Below are 22,414 nucleotides of genomic sequence, written 5' to 3'. Positions count from 1 at the left end.
GAATGTTTCAACCTATGCAACACCGGAACAACAAATCAATGGTTACAGGTCTTTCAATTGTAGTCTTTCATTTGTGGGAAAACATTTTAAAGTATTATGGGAGAGGCTATTAAAGCAAATCGGCTTGTGTGCTTATCACATAACTAGTATCACTGTATAATCTCAGTGGCAGCAATGTCTGCATGATAAAAAGGCATAAACTTTCCAGACCAAATTTCTTGAGGCCTAACCTCTCAGAATTTATTTATTTTATTTTATAAATGGTATCTAATGATTTTTTTTTCAAATTAAAGGGCAATTTAGCATAGCCAATCCACCTATCCTGCACATCTTTGTGTTGTGGGGGCGAGACCCACGCAGACACTGGGAGAATGTGCAAACTCCACATGGATAGTGACCCAGGGCCAGGATCGAATCCAGGTCCTCTGCTCAGTGAGGCAGCAGTGCTAACCATTCTCAGAATTTATTATGTTTTTTAAAAAAGCAGGATCATAATGTTATAAATTCCTGAGAGCCAGTGATAAGCAGCAAGACTTTTGCTGCCCTTATTTATAACTCTCAATGAGGAGTGATCAACTTTTCTATCAGGTCAGATAATAATTCATTTTGGGTCTAGATTCAATGTGTTTGGCCTTTCTTAAAATATAAACATCAGCAGTTCTGAGATATTTCAGCAGTGAAAGTTTTATTGCATCTCACAAGGTAGCAGGATTCTTGCTTTCGCCATTTCTTTTGCAATGTTGACATAAAAACGGGGCTTATCTCTTGGTAAATGTCAAGAACCTACGATTACGAACCTTAATAAAACCTTGCATTATGTCAGCTACCATTCACATTTCAACTGTGGTGTTATTACCAATGCCAAATGATGAACTTTAAAACTGTCCCTTGTTATAATCTTTTTGTTGGCAGGTTGATCATTGGTTGGAATTTAGCAGCACAAGACTGGCAAGCTCTGCTCAGTTCCCTGCAGCAATACAAGAGCTTGATTGTGCACTTTCTCTCAGGACATTCCTGGTTGGACATGAATTGACACTGGCTGATCTGTGTGTATGGGCAGCATTGAAAGGTTGGCAAGAGAATAATGTTATTTAAAATGTATTTATTTTATAAATTATGTCTGTAGTACAATTTGGAGAGCTCTACTTTAGCTTCATAATTTTGAAGATTGAATTAAATGCTTGATGAAGTAATTACACTGAAAACTCTTCTAGTCCTTGCTTGAGGAAATAATCATACTTTTACAGACATGATTTCACAATGCTATTAAAAAGTGGTTTAAATTTAAATTTTCTTGGAATACAGCAATAATATCTTTAGCTGAAAGTCTACAGATGTGATGAACAGTCAGATATGTAATATAATAAAATTCCCTACTACTTCTACTGCAGCATTTGCATTTTTATAGTGTGTTTAATGCAAAAAAATATTCAATATACTTTTACAGGCATTACTCTCTAAAGTCTTAATGTTCTGACTCTTGGGAATGTTAATTTAGAGTTTAAAAAAACGATTTAATATATTCCACTGCATGTCTTTCAAAATGTGTTTTTACATGACTTGTGTTAACTTATGACTTTGTTCAACATTTAATAGATGCTCGAGTTTGCACTGCACATTATCATGAGGATTTAAAAATATCACTCCTCTAGTACTGCTGTTGTGCTACTCTTATCTGGCTTGTTGGTGTCCATGGTTAGAGGTTGGGTTGCGAAATATGGAAACCTATTGTTGATTTTCATTTCTTGCTGAAAGTAAAAGAAACCGAGACTTTTATTTGTACACCTCCATGACCACCTGACTTCCCAAAGCACCTCAGCCAGTGAAAATACTTTTGACGTGTAGTTACTGTTGTGATGTAGGAAATGCAGCAGCCAATTGACAATCAGCATTCTCCCACAAAGAACAATGCGATAATGATTAGCTAATTTACTTTTGTGATGGTGATTGAAGGATCGATATTGACCGGGACACCATGGATAGTTCCCTGTTCTTTGAAATAGGGCCTTTGAGTCTATCATGCCCACCCAGAAGGTAGACAGAGGCTCGGTTTAACGGCTCATCGGAAAGGCAGCACCTCTGACCCTCCCTCAATCCTGAACTGAAGTGTCAGCCTTGATTTGTTTTGTGCTCAAGTCCTGAAGACTTGACACACAATCTTGAGGGGCAAGAGTGCTACTAGCTGAGCTGCAGCCGACACAGTTGCTAAGATTATAACAGTTAATTACAACAGAAAAATACTACATCAAAGTTTATCGGTATCCATAAAGGCTGCAATTTGGATATTATTCTTAACCGGATCCAAGCAGGTTGCTGAACTAAAAGCCAAGACGCAAAGTTTTTCCTTGCTGAGAGTTTATTGACTTTGTGTAAGGGGTGTTGAGATTGCACACACTGTCCCAGTTGTCCCCTATTTGTGTTCAAAGTGCTTAAACCCTTCACTTGTGTACTTTTAACAACGTAGTCAACATACTGTTAACAGATTCTCCTTTAAACAAAAATTTGTCGCGCAAACAATTTCAAAACAAATCAAAGGCCAAAAATTAATTTTTGTACAATATAATACAAGACATCCCTCTTCTGGGATCCCCAGCAATCTCTACAAGTAAGCATTCCCTTTTTAAAAAAAAACCAATCTGATAAATGGTGACTCGTGTTGACCTATCTTATCTTGGAGATCTTTTTTTACTCAAACATTTCTTTTGTGCTATCAAGGTCAATCCCTAACATTTTCTAGTCACGCTGTATGTTGAAGTACATTATCTCATTGGGAATTGTTATCCACATAATATTCAATGGTCAGTTGTTTTCTCAGAATGCATCTTCTGTAGGATTTCCCTCACAAAAAGTCCCAGATGTATCCACTAGAGGCACTGTTTCTGCAGTCAATGCTTTTAACAACCCTCTTTATTTTCTTCGCTTCCCAGGCCAAACGGCAATATTTGTCATTCATGAGTATCTAAAAGACACTATGAGTATCATAAACCCTGCTGTACAAAAATTTCCATCTGGCAATTTGACATATTATGAAGCATCACTAAGAATGACTAATTTCATATCTTCCGGATCAGCCAAGGATCGGAACTGGAGTGCATATTTCTCTGAATTTAATTTTTTAAATGTTTTGCTTACTGTCTTGAGTTTGATTTGATTTATTATTGTCACATGTATTAGTACACAGTGAAAAGTATTGTTTCTTGCATGCTGTACAAACAATGCATACCGTGCAAAGGGAAGGAAGGAGAGACCGCAGAATATAATGTGACAGTTATAGCAAGGTGTAGAGAAAAGATCAACTTAATACGAGGTAGGTCTATTCAAAAGTCTGATGGCAGTAGGGAAGAAGCTGTTCTTGGGTCAGTTGGTGCGTGACCTCAAACTTTGGTATCTTTTTCCTGATGGAAGAAGGTGGAAGAGAGTATGTCCGGGGTGCGTGGGGTCCTTAATTATGCTGGCTATGCTTTCTGAGGCAGCGGGAATTATAGTTAGAGTCAATGGATGGGAGGCTGGTTTGCGTGATGGACTGGGCTACAGTCACGACCTTTTATAGTTTCCTGCAGTCTTGGGCAGAGCAGGCTCCATACCAAGCTGTGATACAACCAGAAAGAATGCTTTCTATGGTGCATCTGTAGAGGTGGGTGAGGGTCGTAGCTGACATGCCAAATTTCCTTAGTCTTCTGAGAAAGTAGAGTGGTTGGTGGGCTTTCTTAACTATAGTGTCGTCATGGGGAGACCAGGACAGGTTGTTGGTGATCTGGACACCTAAAAACTTGAAGCTCTCTGCCGTTTCTACTGTGTTCCCATTGATGTAGACGGGGGCATGTTCTCCAGTATGCTTCCTGAAGTCGATGACAATCTCCTTTGTTTTGTTGACATTGAGGGAGAGATTATTGTCGTTGCACCAGTTCACCAGATTCTCTATATCAGGGGTGGGCAAACTGCGGCCCGCCAAAGGTCTTTATGTGGCCCACCAAGATCAAGTCATAAAAATTTTTTTTTTTTAAAAAAAAACACCCCTGCTCTATATCATTCCTGTACTCTGTCTCGTCATTGTTTGAAATCCGACCCACTACGGTGGTGTCATCAACAAATTTGGAAATCGAGTGGGGGGGGAGAGGAATTGGGTCACACATCAGAGGTGTATAAGGAATATAGTAGGGGGCTGAGGATACAGCCTTGTGGGGCACCGGTGTTGAGGATGATCGTGGAGGAGGTGTTGTTGCCTATCCTTACTGATTGTGGCCTGTGGGTTAGAAAGTTCAGGATCCAGTCGCAGAGGGAGGAGCCGAGGCCAAGGCCACGGAATTTGCAGATGAGTTTCGTAGAAATGATCGTGTTGAAGACTGAGCTGTCGTCAATAAATAGGAGTCTGACGTAGGGGTAGAATGCAGAGCCATGGAGATGGCGTCTGCTGTTGACCTGTTGCAGCAGTAGGTGAACTGTTGTGGATCATGCAATCTGGGAGGCTGGAGTTGATTTGTGCCATGTCTGACCTCTCGAAGCACTTCATGATGATAGACATCAGAGCCACTGGACGATAATCATTAAGGCACGCTGCTTGGCTTTTTTTTGATGCAGGGATGATGGTCGTCTTCTTGAAGGAGATAGGGACCTCTGATTGTTGTAAAGAGTGGTTGAAGATGTCTGCGAATACCCCCCCAGCTGATCCACGTAAGACCTGAGTGCTCGTCTGGGTACCCCATCCGGGCCAGTGGCTTTCCGTGGGTTGACCTTCAAGAAGGCTGCTCTGGCGTCTGCAATGGTGATCTCAGATACAAGTTCATCCGCGGCTTCTAGGGTGCAGGACTCACTCTCGCTGACCTCTTGCTCAAAGCATGCATAGAAGGCATTGAGCTCATCGGGGATGGGTGTGTTGGAGCCGGCGATTTTACATGCCGTCATCTTGTAGCCCATTATGTCTTGCAGACTTTGCCATAGACGGCGGGGGTCCGTGTGGCTAGACTGGAACTCGAGCTTGGCCCGGTACTGTCTTTTGGTATCTTTGATGGATTTTGTTGGATCATATCTGGCTTTCTTGTATAGGTCAGGGTCTCCTGACTTGAACGCCTCAGACCTAGACTTCAGCAAGCAGGGTTTCCGGTTGGGAAACATGCAGATTTGCTTCTTTGGCACACGTTCTTCTACACACTTACTAATGAAGTCAGTTACTATAGTGGCATACTCGGTCAGGCTGGTCGCAGAGTTTTTAAATACTGGCCAGTCCACTGACCGTAGGAGATCACCCGATTCCTCAGACCAACAATGCACGACTTTCTTTGACGGATTCTCCCGCTTCAGTTTTTGCTTATATGCCGGGAGCAGGAGCACAGCCTTGTGGTCAGATTTGCCAAAGCGTGGGTGGTTGTTAGAGTGGCATGTATGTTTGATATTTGTGTAGCAGTGGTCCAGGATGTTTCGGGCTTTAGTGGAACAGGTGACGTGTTGGTGGTAACTTAGTAGTACGCTCTTGAGCTTGGTCTGATTGAATTCCCCAGCTATAATGAACAAGGCCACGGGATATTTTGTTTCAAGGCTATTTGTGATGGTGAATATTTCGTCCAGTGCGATTTTCACGTTCGCATGGGGTGGGATGTAAACTGCCGTCAGGATAACGGAGCTGAACTCCCGCGGAAGGTTGTAGGGGCGGCATTTTGGTGTCAGGTATTCTCGATCTGGGGAGCAGAAACTCGCCAGTGTTACTACATCTAGGCACCAGGAGGTGTTGATTAGGAGGCAGACCCCACCTCTCCATGCCTTGCCTGAGGCCGCTGTACGGTCCATTCGGTGGATTGAGAAGCCCTCTGATTGTAGGGCACAGTGCAGTGAAGCAGGAGTGAGCCATGTCTCCGTGAAACAGAGCACACAGCAGTCCCTTTAAGTATCCCTTTAAGAATGGTTTAGTCTCTTATCATATGACTTGTAGCAAATTGGGCTGTGGCTGTGAGGTGAGAGGGGTTATCAGTTTCAGTTTGACTGCTTTGGATTCAGAAGGGGAAAGAAGTGTTTTCTCTGTATTTCTCTGATTTCATTTTAAACGTTGTTCCAGTAAAAAGCACATTGGGTGTGGCTAACTGCTGTGATAACTTTAAAGATATAGTTGTTTTCCGGAAGGAGTTTGAATCTGCTGGTTGGAACTGGATCAGAATTTCAGGAAAAGGACCAGTCCCATTCAAGTGAGAATATAGTGTGCTGGGCCACGCCCTTGAAAAAGGGTTTTGGTTAATTGGATTTTGTTATTGAATTGGAATTATGTACATAGATTACTGTAGCTGTGCAGTTGTTATGTTAGTAAATGATTAAAAATTCTTGCTGTGTTTTTATATATTGATTATAGTGTCTAGGAAATCTGATGAATCACACCTGCAGTGATGCTTTTGTGCTCATCCTAACCAAATTCAACATCAAGGTTACAGTACAGGTGAATTTATAATACACTTTGAAGTTTCTAAGCCCTGGCCCATAACATTACTCTCAGAACTTCTTCAACTTGAGCATGTTTTAGTGCCCAGTTTCAGAATGTGACAACTAACAGTTCTTCATTGGATGCAGGATCATCTTTGTGAGGACCTGACCTGATTTATTGACATTTTCTAAATAAGACTGTTGATTCAAGATCAGTTCCGACTTATTCTGCTTAGTGTCTAATCCTATATATTTAAAGTCCCTGAAGCCTGACTTCCAATGTTGAATTACTCATTTATTTTATCTGTCATCTATTGCTCAAAATCTGCAGAATCCTGGCACAGAAAATCATCAATGTGCATCATAAAGATGCCTGCTAGTGTCTCCTTGTGGTACCAATGTAATAATGCTGGGTCTGCTTTTAATGAATATAACCCGCTTTCAGCTTGACGGACCTAATTTGAGAACTCTACACCCTTGATGCATCACTCAACCCATAAACACATAATTTTGTTTTCTATATCACCAGTTTCTTTAGGTGGTTTCAAAAACATTTCCTTTTGATATTTCTCAGCCTGCAAAAAAAAAAAAAAAATCTGGTTTTGAAATAAATCTAATTACATTCCCAGGAATATATTGCTAAAAGAGCTAAGAAAATCTTTAAGCTCACTTTTCCTGTATCGGGGAGTCCTCTCTGACATAATTTTTTAAAAATTTAGAGTATCCAATTAATTTTTTCCAATTAAGGGGCAATTTAGCGTGGCCAATCCACCTAGCCTGCACATCATTTTGGGTTGTGCAAACACGGGGAGAATGTGCAAACTCCACAGGGACAGTGTCCCAGAACTCGGATCGAACCTGGGACCTCGGCGCCGCGAGGCCACAGTGCTAACCCACTGCGCCACCATGCTGCCTCCCCCTCTGACATCTTGAGCAGCACGGAAGCAGAATGGTTGGCACTGTTGCTTCACATCGCCAGGGACTGGGTTCAATTCCTGACTTGGGTCACTGTCTGTGCGGAGCCTACATGTTCTCCCTGTGCCTGGGTGGATTTCCTCCGGGTGCTCCGGTTTCCCCCCACAAGTCCTGAAAGATGTGCTTGTTCGGTGAATTGGACATTCTGAATTCTCCCTCAGTGTACCTGAACAGATGCCGGAGTGTGGCGTCTAGGGGATTTTCACAGTAATTTCATTGCAGTGTTGATGTAAGCCTACTTGTGATATGAATAAAGATTATTATTATTATTATTATTGTAAGCAGTCTTACAACACCAGGTTAAAGTCCAACAGGTTTGTTTCAAACACGAGCTTTTGGAGCGCAGCTCCTTCCTCAGGTGAATGGAGAGTTATGTTCCAGAAACAATTATATAGACAAAGTCAGAGATGCTGGACAATGCTTGGAATGCGAGCATTTGCAGGTAATCAAATCATTATAGATCCAGAGATAGGGTGTGATCACAGGTTAAAGAGGTGTGAATTGTCTCAAGCCAGAACAGTTGATAGGATTTTGCAAGTCCAGGCCAGATGGTGGGGGGTGGATGTAATGCGACATGAATCCAAGATCCCGGTTGAGGCCGAACTCATGCATGCGGAACTTAGCTACAAGTTTCTGCTCGGCAATTCTGCTTTGTCGCGTGTCCTGAAGACCGCCTTGGAGAACGCTTACCCGGAGATCAGAGGCTGAATGCCCTTGACTGCTGAAGTGTTCCCCGACTGGAAGGGAACATTCCTGCCTGGTGATTGTCGCACGATGCCCGTTCATTCGTTGTCGCAGTGTCTGCATGGTCTCGCCAATGTACCACGCTTCGGGACATCCTTTCCTGCAGCGTAAGAGGTAGACTACATTGGTCGAGTCGCACGCGTATGTGCCGCGTACCTGGTGGGTGGTGTTACCACGTGTAATGGTGGTATCCAAGTCGATGATCTGGCATGTCTTGCAGAAATTGCCCTGGCAGAGTTGTGTGGTGTCGTCGTCGCTGTTCTGAAGGCTGGGTAATTTGCTGCAAACAATGGTTTGTTTGAGGTTGCGCGGTTGTTTGAAGGCCAGTAGTGGGGGTGTGGGGATGACCTTGGCAAGAGCGTAACAGACACCTACAGATGCTGAAAGATGCTCTCGTACGAAAGGGATATGGCGTTCGACTCATCGATCGACAGTTCCAACGCGCCACAGCAAAAAACCGCACCGACCTCCTCAGAAGACAAACACGGGACACCACTGACAGAATACCCTTCGTCGTCCAGTACTTTCCTGGGGCGGAGAAACTACGACATCATCTTCGCAGCCTTCAACACATCATCAATGAAGATGAACATCTTGCCAAGGTCGTCACCCCGAACCACTAGTCCGGCTTTAGCCTTGTATGTGCTGGTTTAGCTCAGTGGGCTCGACAGCTGGTTTGTGATGCAGAACAAGGCCAGCAGTGCGGGTTCAATTCCCGTACCAGCCTCCCCGAACAGGTGCCGGAATGTGGCGACTAGGGGCTTTTCACAGTAACTTCATTGCAGTGTTAATGTAAGTTTACTTGTGACAATAAAGATTAAGGAGCTGGTTTAGCACACTGGGCTAAATCGCTGGCTTTTAAAGCAGACCAAGGCAGGCCAGCAGCACGGTTCAATTCCCGTACCAGCCTCCCCGAACAGGCGCCAGAATGTGGTGACTAGGGGCTTTTCACAGTAACTTCATTGAAGCCTACTCGTGACAATAAGCGATTTTCTTTTCATTTCATTTTTCATTTCATTTGGAATTACCTTTTCTGTGCACATCCATCTGTGAAATACCAAATGGAATACAGCCAGCCTTATCACTGTGTATGCACCAAATTCCTTCCAAATGTCCAATTCCTTTTGTTTGGCAACCTTTTACCTTGTGTAATAACTTCACGAATTGACTACAATTTATTCTAACTAAAAACGATGATTTGGAGAGTGCTTCAAAACGCTCTTTCCGTATTCAACTCTAGGGTCCAACTGCTGGGGCAAGTCCCAACGAGTTTCAGTTGGTAGGTAACCAACAGCTCTGTTGGCCAGCATCTCATCAATTACTGCATAATTTCTTTCCCAAACTAAATAGACTTTCCATTACGGTGTTCCTTACTACAATGTTTATATTTTCACACTGTTACGATCCTAGTTGATATTATTTCTCTTCTCTACGCTGCGTCTGCTGTGTGACAGCATATCTTAAACGCCCACACATCTTTGCAACACAGCTTGATCCTTTATGTCCAGTTAGAGATACCAGTAAATAACCATTTGTGGGATGGAAAAATTGAGGGTGACTGCTAATGCAAGGAAAAGGGGGCATGGAAAAAGTGGATGGGTGGGGGGCATTGACTTATGTGGCAAGTATGTGCAAATCATGATTCTTGAGGCTGAGAAAAATGAGGCATCTTGTACATCAGGTTGGCTTGTACACTGACATCTATGGTATTTGAGGGCAACTTGTTGAACATCCTAAGTGGAGGTGGTGCTAGTGCTTTTACATGAAGAAAGAAGTCTTTTTTTTAATCCACATAATTTGGAATTCGAGCATGTGGTGGCTTATTGTGAATTATAACCTTGGGTGGTTGCATATTAGACCAGGGTATGGAACGAAGTAGGGATCCGCACTGTGAATCTTCCGAATGTGGGAATTAACTGAATGGAAGATGGATGTTCAGTTAAGGGGGTTAAAGTCTAGCAGGGTGTGTTTTTTTCGAATGGGGAGAGTTTTGGAGACGTTCAAAAAAAATCCTTCAGTTGGTAAAGTTTTTTTCCAACTACATTGTCATTGAGTTTTATTTTTTGCTTATTTAATGAAATTAATTTTAAAAAAAAACCTTAATGGGTGCCGTATCCCAAAGAATATTTGTGTTGTGCTAACATGCTTTTGACAATTTGATTGGTGAGAAGAGTTCTTGCATATTGGTAAATTAATTGTGATGAGAGAAGAAAATAACCTATTAAAAAGGGGGGGAAAGGGGAAGCAAATACTGAACAAGCGACAAAAATGTAAAATTGACTTAATTGGTCACTGTCTAAATGATAGATACAGTAGGTTTATCGTAACTATGTTTTTGTCAACAGGGGGTCGCCTTTGGGAGAAGCAGCTAAGTCAGAACAGGATACCAACTCATGTTCAACGCTGGTATAATTTCCTTGGCTCACAGGATGCATTTCAGTCTGTGTGTAAAAAATGGACAATCGTAACTCCACAGAATATAGTGGTAAGTGTGCAGTTCTCCAAAACCTTGGGTAGCTAGTTGAATATAGAATTTACAGTGCAGAAGGAGGCCATTCAGCCCATCGAGTCTGCACCGGCTCTTGGAAAGAGCACCCTACCCAAGGTCAACAACTCCACCCTATCCCCATAACCCAGTAACCCCACCCAACACTAAGGTAAACTTTGGACACTAAGGGCAATTTATCATGGCCAATCCACCTAACCTGCACATCTTTGGACTGTGGGAGGAAACCGGAGCACCCGGAGGAAACCCACGCACACACGGGGAGGATGTGCAGACTCTGCACAGACAGTGACCCAAGCTGGAATCGAACCTGGGACCCTGGAGCTGTGAAGCGATTGTGCTATCCACAATGCTACCGTGCTGCCCTTTAGTGGTATAACTTAATTGTCTGACCGTAAAGGCCAATTGGAAATTGTTCGCTGTAATCTTACCAGAATTAAAATGTCTCCATTATAATAATCTCATTGTATCCAGTCCTCTTCGTAGTATTTTAAGTATTCCTCTTTACCAGAATTTCTTGTTTTGCTGAACTTCCCATTTTAATTGGCTGTCACATTTCATTAATATTAAAGTTGTATCTGTCTAGCCTTGCATTTTGCTCTGAAGACATGCAGTATTAATGCAGCAGTTTAGGATTACAGAAAAGTGATTTATGAACCTGGGAAAGGCATGGTGGGACAGGATGCAGAGCTCAAATGCATTGTCCTGTTTAAACCTGTGATTTATCACATGGGGCTGAATTTTACATGCCCCTAACTGGCATTCTTCCTACAGGATGACATGTAAAATATAGTGGCCACCCTCCTGCCCACCCCTGAGTTCTGCCCCATAATATGGGGGTGGGCAGGTGCCAAATCAGCAGCTATCCTGCTGTATTTAATTAATTGGGTTTATGAGGCTTGTTATAAATTGATCCTGATAATATGCTGCCTATGCCATATTTTGTGAGCTGTCCTTTGGTGATCAAGGGAAAGCCCCCCTTTCTAACTACCTAATCCTTCCCTTAACTCATTTCCCCTCCCCCACCCTCCCTAACCTACCCAAACCCTCCAAGCCCAAGACCCCAGACTTTCCATGCTCGGGGGATCCATGGGCCTTGTCAATCCCACCACTGGTGTCTTCCCAGTGCTGCCAGAACCGATGGAACTCCAGATTGGCCGGCAGCTTAAAAGGGCTGGATTTCCATCCCAATGTGTGGTGGAAGTCCCACTCAGCCCTCGTCAGTCCTCTCGTAGTGCTTTACGGCTGCAGGAAGGGTCGCTTGTAGCCGCCCCCCCCCCCCCGGACACACACATACATGCACACTACTCGGCCTATGGTGTGTTTCCAATATTAACAGTGGTCCTATGAGAAGGAATTTCTCTAGAGCTTGGAAGAGATAATTTAATGGGCCAGTTGTACTGGGGTTTTATCCCATGACACCCATGTGGCTAGGTTCAAAACAGCCATCTGTTCTTTAATTTGTTGTCTTAATCAGAAAGGCATGTGGCAATGGGATATGTCAGTGAAAAAAGAAAAATAATAAATTACAAAAGAAGTCACTTGGCAATTTGAGACTTGTTTTAATGTGTTTTTGCATCAGTAAATTGATAGTGAGGGCAGGTGAGCATTGGCCAAATCAATTTGGAGAAGTCTGAATGAATGTGCCATTTTGTCAGCCATACATTTTGTGGGATCAGTACTTTACAGCTCAGTTTAAAAAAAACATATGAGCTAGAATGCGTTGCTCTGTAGCTTAAATTATTTTTGTTTTAGTAAAGATTTAAATGGGTAAGTAAACTTTATTTTTATATAAACAGAGGTATTAGTTAATGTTCTTCAAGCAAATGTTTATCTTTGCTTTGTACTTCATTATTCTTGCAGATGAATGAGAAGAAAGAGGATCGTGGAAAATTTGTTGAACTGCCTGGTGCTGAAATTGGGAAAGTGGTAGTAAGATTTCCACCTGAAGCCAGTGGGTGGGTTCATGGATTAAAATTTTCTATTTTTTTTTAAGGAAAGCCCTTAACTAGAAACAAAGTTAAAAGCAGTTTAAAACCAACTGGTGTTGAGCCAGCTGCCTCTAGCTTGTAATTCTTGTGAGTTGCAAATCACCTGGAAGATGTGTATGCAAAAATGTATCAAAACCTTGGACTGATGAACACAAAGTAGTCATGGGGAAGTGAGATTTTAAGGTACTGTGCATGGTGAGAGAAATCAAAATATTAAAACGTTGGCATTGCTGAACAAGTGAAGTATTGTCATGGGAGAGGAATAACTATCTTATAGTGATTACAAAGAGGAAGAAATACTTTAGAATTAGAATTACTGCCCTGGAATTACCGCCCTGAAATGGAAGTATGATATGGTCCTATATCACCGGGAAGGTACTTTATATTTTGAATTGAGGTAAAAGCTGTTTAATACCCAGATTTCTGGTTGGGAAGGCTGGAAGGGTATGTCCTTCTGGGTTCGGAAGGCGTTTGCAAAATGTTTACCCTACCCCTGACGCACATCTTTCTATCATTTCTCTCTTATCTCCAATGTTACATTCTCCAAGCTCATCTTGTCCATAATATCCACCACTTGCTCCCTCGGCCCTATTCCTACCAAACTGCTGACCGCCCAATATCATCTCCTCACCTACATGTTGTTCATGGTTCTCTCTTAAAATCTGCCATTATCTCCCTGCTCCTTTTTTTTTTTTTTGCAGGGTCGGGGGTGGAATCCAGGGATCCTTTATCCCACTGTACTTGCAAACTGCTGGCCTATCTACAACCTCCCTCCCCATTTCAAAGTCTTTGAACTTCTTCTCACCTCAAAACCATGCGTTTCTTTTCTTGAACTCCATATTTGAATCCCTCCAATTGTATTTACACCCTGGCAATTGTATCTAAATGACCAGTCACAAATTACTTCCTGCGATGATGGAAAGATAGCCGCCCTCATCCGTCATGACCCATTTTCAGCTTTTGACATGTTTGACCAGACCATCATCCACCAATTCAGCTGGGTGGAATTGCTCTCACTGGTTCTATTCCCATCTGTCTAACTGCAGCCAGAAATGGCTAAAATGCCTTTTCCCACTCCTGCTATTCCAAGGATCTGCCCTGGGTCCCCTCCTACTTTCACATGGCAGACCTGATACTAACCTAAAATCCACATCCTGCTTACGCCCAATAACTTATCATGCCCTTGCTGACCAAGAATCTGTCCACCTCTACCGTAAAAATATTCAAAGACTCTTTCAGTTCCTCTCTGGCCACAGGGGTGGTGCCGGAGGACTGGAGGATAGTCAATGTGGTACCTTTATTCAAGAAGGCAGGAAGGGATAAACCAGGAAAGTACAGGCCAGTCAGTCTAACCTCAGTGGTGGGGAAACTATTGGAAGCAATTCTAAGGAACAGAATTAATCTGCATTTAGAGAGGCAGGGATTAATCAAGAACAGCCAGCATGACTTAGATCATAGATCATAGAACAGTACAGCACAGAACAGGCCCTTCGGCCCTCGATGTTGTGCCGAGCAATGATCACCCTACTTCTGATGGCGACATGTAGGTGGAGTTCGTATGTTGGATGGCTTCTGCTTGCGTTATTGTTTCTTTTTTGATCTTTATACCCAGATTTAGGGGGAAATTTTATATGATTGGTCTTTAGAAGAATAATTAGAGGATGTTGAAAACCCAATGGAAGAATATGGGACGAAATGGAACAAGCGCTAGTCCGCCTGAGAGCTCAAGAGTTCAGTGCGGAGTTCTATGGGAGGAAAGATGGCGGGAGTAAGCTCGATGGGTGGGACTGCATCCGTTACCGTGGACACGCTGGCCGAGGTGGCGGCGGTGGAGATTGAGCAGCAGTTTGCCAAGCATTATGAGCGGCATGGAAAAGAAATGATTGGGACGCTCAAACAGTTGGTGGACGATACATTGGCCCCTATTAGGAAGCCCTTGGAAAGACGACGGTGCAGGAGCAAGGAGGGGTTTTGAAGGGGGTGGAGAAGGCATTGTTGTGGTACAGTGACCAGCTTGTCTCGATGGGAGAGGAGCTGCGGAAGGTGAAGAAGAGTAATAAAGCACCGAGGGCTAAAGTGGAGGACCTGGAGACAGGTCACGATGGTGGAATCTGTGGATCGGGGGTCTGCCTGAGGGGCTGGAGGGCAGGAGGCTGATGGAGTACATTTTGGAAATGTTCGTCAAGTTGTTGGGGGAGGAGGGGAACACTTCCCTCTTTGAGCTGGATTTGGCTTGTCGGTCTCTGGCTGAAGCCAAAGGTGAATGAGCCACCAAGAGCTGTGAGTCTGTTTCCACAGCTAACAGATGAAGGAAAAGTTGCTGAGATGGGCCAAGCAGAATCGAGAGGTGAGGTGGGAAGGCAGTGATATTCGTATATACAGGGCATCACACTGGACTGGCAAGATGGCGGGTGGCTGTTAACAGGGCGAAGGCAAGGGCAGCACAGTGGCGCAGTGAATAGCACTGCTGCCTCATGGCACCGATGTCCCAGGTTCGATCCCGGCTCTGGGTCACTGTCCATGTGGTGGGGTTGGGGTCCAATGAAGTGGGCGCGAGTTTTCTCACATTTAAAGAGTTTGAGAGCTGACGTGGTGCTGTTGCAGGAGACCTTGAGGGTGAAGTGCCAGGTTAGGCTTTCCCACATTCTCTCATTTTCCCACATTATACAAAAACAATTCTACCTTTGCAATAGCTTTCATTTCTGGCTGATTAGATTACTTTTTTTCTATTTTGCCACATAAATACAAGTTAAAAAGATATTTTTAAAAATACTAAATTTTGTGGTGTAGTATAATCTGATTTTGTTTAAAGTATGCCAGACAGTTTTAAAGTACAATTATTTATTTGTTTTTTAAATAATCTCCTTGCAGTTATTTACACATTGGACATGCCAAAGCTGCACTCCTGAATCAACATTATCAAGTGACCTTTAAGGGGAGACTCATCATGAGGTTTGATGACACCAATCCTGAAAAGGAAAAGGAAGACTTTGAGAAGGTTGTTATTGAAATACATTTAATAAACACATCTGTGCCTAGATATAACTGTGGTGATCATTCATTTTGAACATCAAATCGGCAGTTGATTGTAAAAATTGTTCATTTAATAGTCAGATAATTTTGAATTACTTAGTTTAAAATCAATTTTTCCGGATTTAATGGGTTCTAGAGATGATGCACAATGCCAAGCCTCCGAGATAGTTTAGATTATTTGCCAGGACTACAGATGCCATATTGCTAATTGAGCTAAAATCTTACCCCCCTCCCCCATTCCAAATTACATCTGGAAAATAATACAACACAGAAAAAGTCCAGAATGAATAATCGGTCAAAGTGCATTGAAGTTGGGGCAGCACGGTGGCCTAGTGGTTAGCACAACCGCCTCACGGCGCTGAGGTCTCAGGTTCGATCCCGGCTCTGGGTCACTGTCCGTGTGGAGTTTGCACATTCTCCCCGTGTCTGCGTGGGTTTCGCCCCCACAACCCAAAAAATGTGCAGAGTAGGTGGATTGGCCACGCTAAATTGCCCCTTAATTGGAAAAAATAATTGGGTAATCTAAATTTATTTAAAAAAAAGTGCATTGAAGTTTGCCACTCAGAGTTGCTAAATTCCATGTTCTTTATTTATTGTGTGATCACCCTAGGTTAAGAGCATAAAATAGCAGTCTATGCTGGATTTTGAATTTCTGAAATGTTGCATTATGTCTTTGCTGAAAACCTCCAATATTACACTTTTTTTTTACCTTTAACCTCCATCATATAACTGAGGCACTTGAAAGCCTCGCAACCTTCTCTGAAACTTTACTGAACAGTAAACTGTATAATCCTTTCAAATCATAAATTGCAAGAGAAATGAAATGGGGTTTTTCACCACCTGTACTTGAGAATTGAGTTGAAACTTGTAAATTGCATTTTGACAAGGGGTTGAATTGTTAACATGCACTGCTTTTTGTAGGTTATATTGGAAGATGTTTCAATGCTACAGATAAAACCTGACCAATTCACCTACACCTCTGATCATTTTAATATCATCATGCAATTTGCTGACAAAATGATTAGGGATGGAAAAGCTTACGCAGATGATACACCTCCAGATCGAATGAAACAAGATCGGGAACAAAGAATTGAGTCTAAATACAGGGAGAATTGTGAGTACCATTAAAATTCTGCTTGGTGGTTTTGATTATCAGCTATCAAATCTTTATTCATTTGTCACAATTCTCTTCCCACCCCTCCAAACTAAAGTGATTCATTCGTGGTATGGTTCCTACACTTTGTGAGACTAGTTGTTCTGCGTTCTTAAGCTTCTTGACCACAGAAAACATCACGGAGCCCAATTCTGTCATCGCATGACTTCCTTCCACCGTTTCTGACAAAGGTTGCTGAACAGCATTCGTGAATAGGAATTTTGACTTGTCCTGCCAAACCTTGTGTCTATGAAACCAATTGTGCTGCGGTTGTCTAATTATGCACAGGGCAGCATCAAAACTGGGGATTTTGTGATCTGCCTGGCACAGTGGTTAACACTGCTGCCTCACACACACCAGGGACCCTGGTTTGATTCCAGCATTGAGTGATTGTTTGTATGGAGTTTGCACGCTTGGCGCGTGTCTACATGAGTTTCCTCCCACAGTCCAAAGATGTGCAAGTTAGGTGGATTGACCATGCTAAGTTGCCCCTTAGTATCCCAAGATATGCAGGTTAGGTGGATTGGATATAATCAATATGTGCAAATTTGGTGGATTGGATATAATCAATGTGTGGGGTTATGGGGATAGGGTGAGAGAGTGAGCCTAGGTAGTGTTCTTTCAGAGGGTCGGTGAAGACTTGACGAGCTGAATGGCCTCCTTCTGCATTGTAGGGATTCTGTGGAATACCACAGACTAATTGCTGTTTTTGCTTAATAGTTTTTCTACGAATTGTTGTCAATTTTAAAAATGGCACCAAAATAACAGAAGGAGATTTTCATTAAGCAAATGTTTTCCTTGAGAGAAGCTAAGTGGATTTGCGGAATGGTAGTAGTGACATGCCAGAATGGAGGAATACCGGAAACCCTGCCAGAATCAACTTTCTATTATACCTTGTAGTGTGCAAGCATACCCAGATTGTATTTAAATGAAGAAGCTTACAGATTTCAGATGCTTCAAGGAATGACAATAATAGAAGAATAATTCCTATTTTATTTATTTAGTTGTTGGTTCTTTTATATTAAATTTCATAGATTTAAATTTCTAATATTTGGCACTGCGTGCAATTTATTTCCTGCAGCTGTACAGCAGAACATGCAAATGTGGGAAGCAATGAAGACTGGGTCAGAGTATGGGCAAACCTGCTGTTTACGAGCAAAGATTGACATGGCCTCCAATAATGGTTGCCTGAGGGACCCCACTATCTACAGATGCAAGAACACGCCACATCCTCGCACGGGGCTCAAATACAAGTGAAGTATATTAGTCATACTTGTGTTCTGCAAGTAACACTGCAATGTATAATTTGTTTGGCATTTTAAGTCTTTAAAAAAAACATACGCACTAGGCTCCCATAATGAGACCTCAACACTGCCTTAGTGTCAGGAGGCGTATGCAGGTGTGTCCAGCCCAGCACTGATGTAGATCTACAAAGGGACCATTATGTCCTCTGCTCTCTACTTTATGCACCCCGCCCCCGCATTCCATCTCCTCAGCAGCCTACAATCATAGCAATGCTGCAAACTGCATTTTAAGATTTTTATATTGAAGTGTGAAATTGTTAACAATGTAGTCTATCTGGTCAAGTTGTACCTTCGGTGTCCAATAGGTCGCTATCAGGTACTTGGAAAGTTGATATTTAATTATCTATACAAGTAGAGACAAAGGAAATATTTGGCATTGAACGGTAACTTCAGGCAAGCATAGTCTGGTATGAAAATTCGGAAGTTGCTGCCTGAGATGCATCAGTTCCCATTGAACAATCTTGGGAACTTCTCGCGTAAACTGAGGCATCTCCCTGATGACGTGCTGGTCTGTGTGAAATTAAGGAATATTTGTTTTATAGTTGGATTGAATGTTGTATGAAAATGCATTTACTCCACAAAAGCAAAGTTTTATATATAATTTATAAGTATTTCTTTGTGTACGCGGACAGGCCAGTTATTTACTATGATACTTACATGAGCTAATTAATTGGCACAACTTGAATTATTATGGTGACCCTTTTTCTATGTTCTTTATTCTGAATTGAGTTCACTAGGTAGAGTGGAAAGTTGGGCGCAATTATTTTGATTGGGTTATGAGAGAAACTCTAGTGATTCAGAACTGAGGAAAAGGTTGATATCTTACAATTTATTTTGTCTTTGCACTGGTCGTAACTGAAGGACTGCAGCTTTGGTTTCACCGTACTATCTCGTACATCCCCAAAAATGTTGCTAAGATACTAGAAAGAGAATTTGATTGGAATACTGTCTGAGTAGCTAGGTGGTGACTCAAATTAAATTTGGACAATATAGTAAAATAATGCGATGGATTTCCATTTATTTCCTCTTTCTGCAGAGTTTACCCAACGTATGACTTTGCATGTCCTATAGTGGACAGCATTGAAGGTGTCACACATGCATTGAGGACAACAGAGTACCATGACCGAGATGAGCAATATTACTGGATCATTGACAGTCTGGAGATTCGAAAACCATATGTTTGGGAGTACAGTCGCCTTAATCTAAATAACACTGTACTATCAAAGAGGAAGCTTACGTGGTTTGTCAATGAAGGACTTGTGGATGGATGGTACTTTTTCACTAATACTGTAAACTTGACTATTAATTGAATTGGCTAATGTAATGGTTTTTAAAAAAAAAAGTTTGATTCTATTACGGAGTGGCATATTGTCGTTTTCCACGTCACTTTTGTTCTACTAATTTCTTTGTCCACAATTTTGTGTAGGGATGATCCTCGCTTTCCAACAGTGCGTGGAGTCCTGCGAAGAGGGATGACTGTTGAGGGATTAAAACAATTTATTGCTGCTCAAGTGAGTTAAACATGAGCTAGATGATGCTTTTCACCACAGATCCATAGTATCGTGTCATTTGTATTGGTGTCAGTTTCCATAGAAATTCCATAGAATTCCTACAATGCCCATTGAGTCTGCACTGACTCTCTGAAAGAATACCCTATCTAGGCCCACTCCCACCTAACCTGCACATCATTGGAAACTTGAGGAACAATTTAGCATGGCCTATACATCTAACCTACCCATCTTTGGACTATGGGAGGAATCTAGAGCAACCGGAGGAAACCCACTGATCATTGATCCTCCTCTACTCCCCACCCCACTCAACCATTGATCTCTGAAACTTGTAATTTTCTTTTAAATCGTTTACTGAAATATAAATCAACCATTTGTTTTGCAAAATATATTTGTAAAAGTGTATTTTGTATACATTTTGTGATGCAGGGTGGCTCAAGATCTGTTGTGAACATGGAGTGGGACAAACTCTGGGCTTTTAACAAAAAGGTAAATATGAACAAATCAGCATTACTGCATTATGTTCTTATCTGTTGAGTAACATTGCTGTGTTTGTACTTTTGAAGTTTGAGTATATATAAATTAAAGCTCACCGAGGAAAATGGAATGTTCTTGTGACTGGTTACATGGTGACAAATATATTTTTTTCTGGTGCTTTACACTGTATGATAAATCCAAAACTGGATGTAAAATGTTGACTTTTGAGGTTGGAATAATAGTATGAAAATAAAATCTTGAAAAATATTCTGTAACCCCAAAATTGTGCAAATTTAATGAATTAAACACAAATTATGCATTACATTTTCTGCTTCTTTCAAGCTGCAAGCTAACTGTAACAAGGTATTACTTAACAGTTTTCTGCTTTGATTAGAGTACCTCACAGCTTGAATAGCATGGCAATAATGCTTCAAGGTGTGTGCAAAACCCGCCACCTTTTAAACTACGTTTGTGATTGTGTGGTTCAGCTGGTATGGATTTCTGCACATTTTGACAGCAACACGCGTTTAGAATACGTGCATAGATGATTAGCTTTATGTGGAAGTAATCATTGCTCTCTATTTGGAGCAATCTTTTTAAAGCAGTTTTTAAAAGCTTTCTTTCAGTCTTGTCGCAGTAGTCGAAACAGTATTTAATTTGTTTTTATTCCATGGCAACTGAGTGAAAATGTATTGTTTGCTGAGGGGCAAATTTCCTGTGCTCCTGTAAATTTGAACTTTCATATTTTAATAGCTTTAGGTCTCAAAAATCAGTTAATAGTATGTTTAAAAAAACATTTAGATACTAGTCTACCATTGTGCTTTGTGTTCTGATTAAGTTTAATATGCCACACTATAAACATTCTGTACCAATACGGATCCACTATAATTTTATACAACAAAACAACTCCAAATTATGTGTAATGTACCGTATTAAATAACTTAGACGTGTAATTTTCTAACCAGAAAAGGAGCACAGTGGAGTTTACAATCCTTAAACTAATTCAATGAAATTGGCAGCACGGATAGCAAGTGAAAATGTATGGCTTAGTTAATTGAATGCAGAAATACCATTCTAGGACTTTGTCTGCTTGGCTATAGTCTTAATCTAAACCATTTGAATTTGACATCTTGAGCTAATTTCTTGCAAACTTTCCCATTTGCTTGCACCTCAGTGCCACACTTTGTGCCTTTTGCCACATTACTTTTTTCCCTCTCGTCAATCTTTCCTTTTATAAATGTTTGCCTCACGCAAAGGATTGTTTACATTGTTGCAGTTAGCTGCAAATAATCAATATAATGCAAAATTTTAATTGGCCTTTAAAATTGAATAAGTCTGTTAAAACCCATTTAATCGCTGTATATAGTTTTCTGGAAAATAATACTATTTTAAATGCATCAACTGACCTTTGTTCAGATAATATATCTCACTTTTCAAATGTTTTCTATTTAACGATGCATAATTGTTATTTGCAGCAAACTAAACAATTCAATATGCTCTTATCTTGGATATTGCATGTGGATAAAAGTGGACCAAGACTTTATGTTCTACAAATAAAATGACCATGCTTATTTACTTCAGGTTATTGATCCGGTGGCACCTCGGTATACAGCATTGTTGCAGAATGATGTAGTGCCCATAAATGTGCCAGGGGCCAAGGAAGAGATGAAACATGTGGCCAAGCATCCCAAGGTAATGTAATACACAATGCACTTAATTGAAGGTATTGAGAAAGAAGCTGAAGAAAACGCATTTCCGGGATAAAAGTCTGGTTTGTGTATAATTCTCCCACCTCCATTACTGTAGGATTGGAAGATATTTAGTTGTATTTTTAAAAAAGAGTAGCTTGCAATTGTTCGTGATGACGTTAGACATAACTGGCACTTTTAAATGTATTTTAAGTTCTCATTCTTAGTTGATATGTATTTTTCAGATTGTTTAAACATTTAGTATGGGAAGTAAGTAGAGAACAGGTAGAGAACAAGTAGAGAACAAAAAGTTTCTGTGCACAATTTTATCAGCCGGTATTCTATGGAGCTGTTGCCATTGTCAGGATAACATGATTAAATAAATCTATTTGAGATTAACTGTCTTCTTTTGAATGAAGCTGCATCCTTCATCAAGTTTTAAATGACATTAACATTTCATAAATGTTAAATGATATCAGGGCTGTTGAGAACCATGAAAATTTGGTATGACAATTTATGGAATCCTAATTTCATAATGTTGTAGCAAATAGTGCAAGAATATTCCATCCTTTCTAGACTGATCAGTGCAATCATACAATTCTTTCAGCTGTCTCCCTGACACTTGGTCAATTG

At 41.3% G+C, this 22,414-nt stretch overlaps 1 protein-coding gene across 1 annotated transcript in view; it reads left to right on the top strand.

The window, feature by feature from the left end:
* eprs1 (glutamyl-prolyl-tRNA synthetase 1) overlaps positions 1 to 22,414 on the top strand; it is a 130,761-nt gene that overhangs the window by 54,322 nt on the left and 54,025 nt on the right. The window contains 10 exon segments of the mRNA XM_038811972.1: positions 913 to 1,069; positions 10,467 to 10,606; positions 12,491 to 12,585; positions 15,490 to 15,616; positions 16,573 to 16,765; positions 17,886 to 18,057; positions 19,145 to 19,378; positions 19,535 to 19,619; positions 20,046 to 20,105; positions 21,675 to 21,785. Of these exon segments, the coding sequence (XP_038667900.1) occupies positions 913 to 1,069; positions 10,467 to 10,606; positions 12,491 to 12,585; positions 15,490 to 15,616; positions 16,573 to 16,765; positions 17,886 to 18,057; positions 19,145 to 19,378; positions 19,535 to 19,619; positions 20,046 to 20,105; positions 21,675 to 21,785 (1,374 nt within the window).

The sequence above is a fragment of the Scyliorhinus canicula genome, chromosome 1 (genome assembly GCF_902713615.1).
Source record: "Scyliorhinus canicula chromosome 1, sScyCan1.1, whole genome shotgun sequence".
NCBI classification, from domain to species: domain Eukaryota; kingdom Metazoa; phylum Chordata; class Chondrichthyes; order Carcharhiniformes; family Scyliorhinidae; genus Scyliorhinus; species Scyliorhinus canicula.
This window is presented reverse-complemented; position numbering and strand designations above follow the sequence as displayed.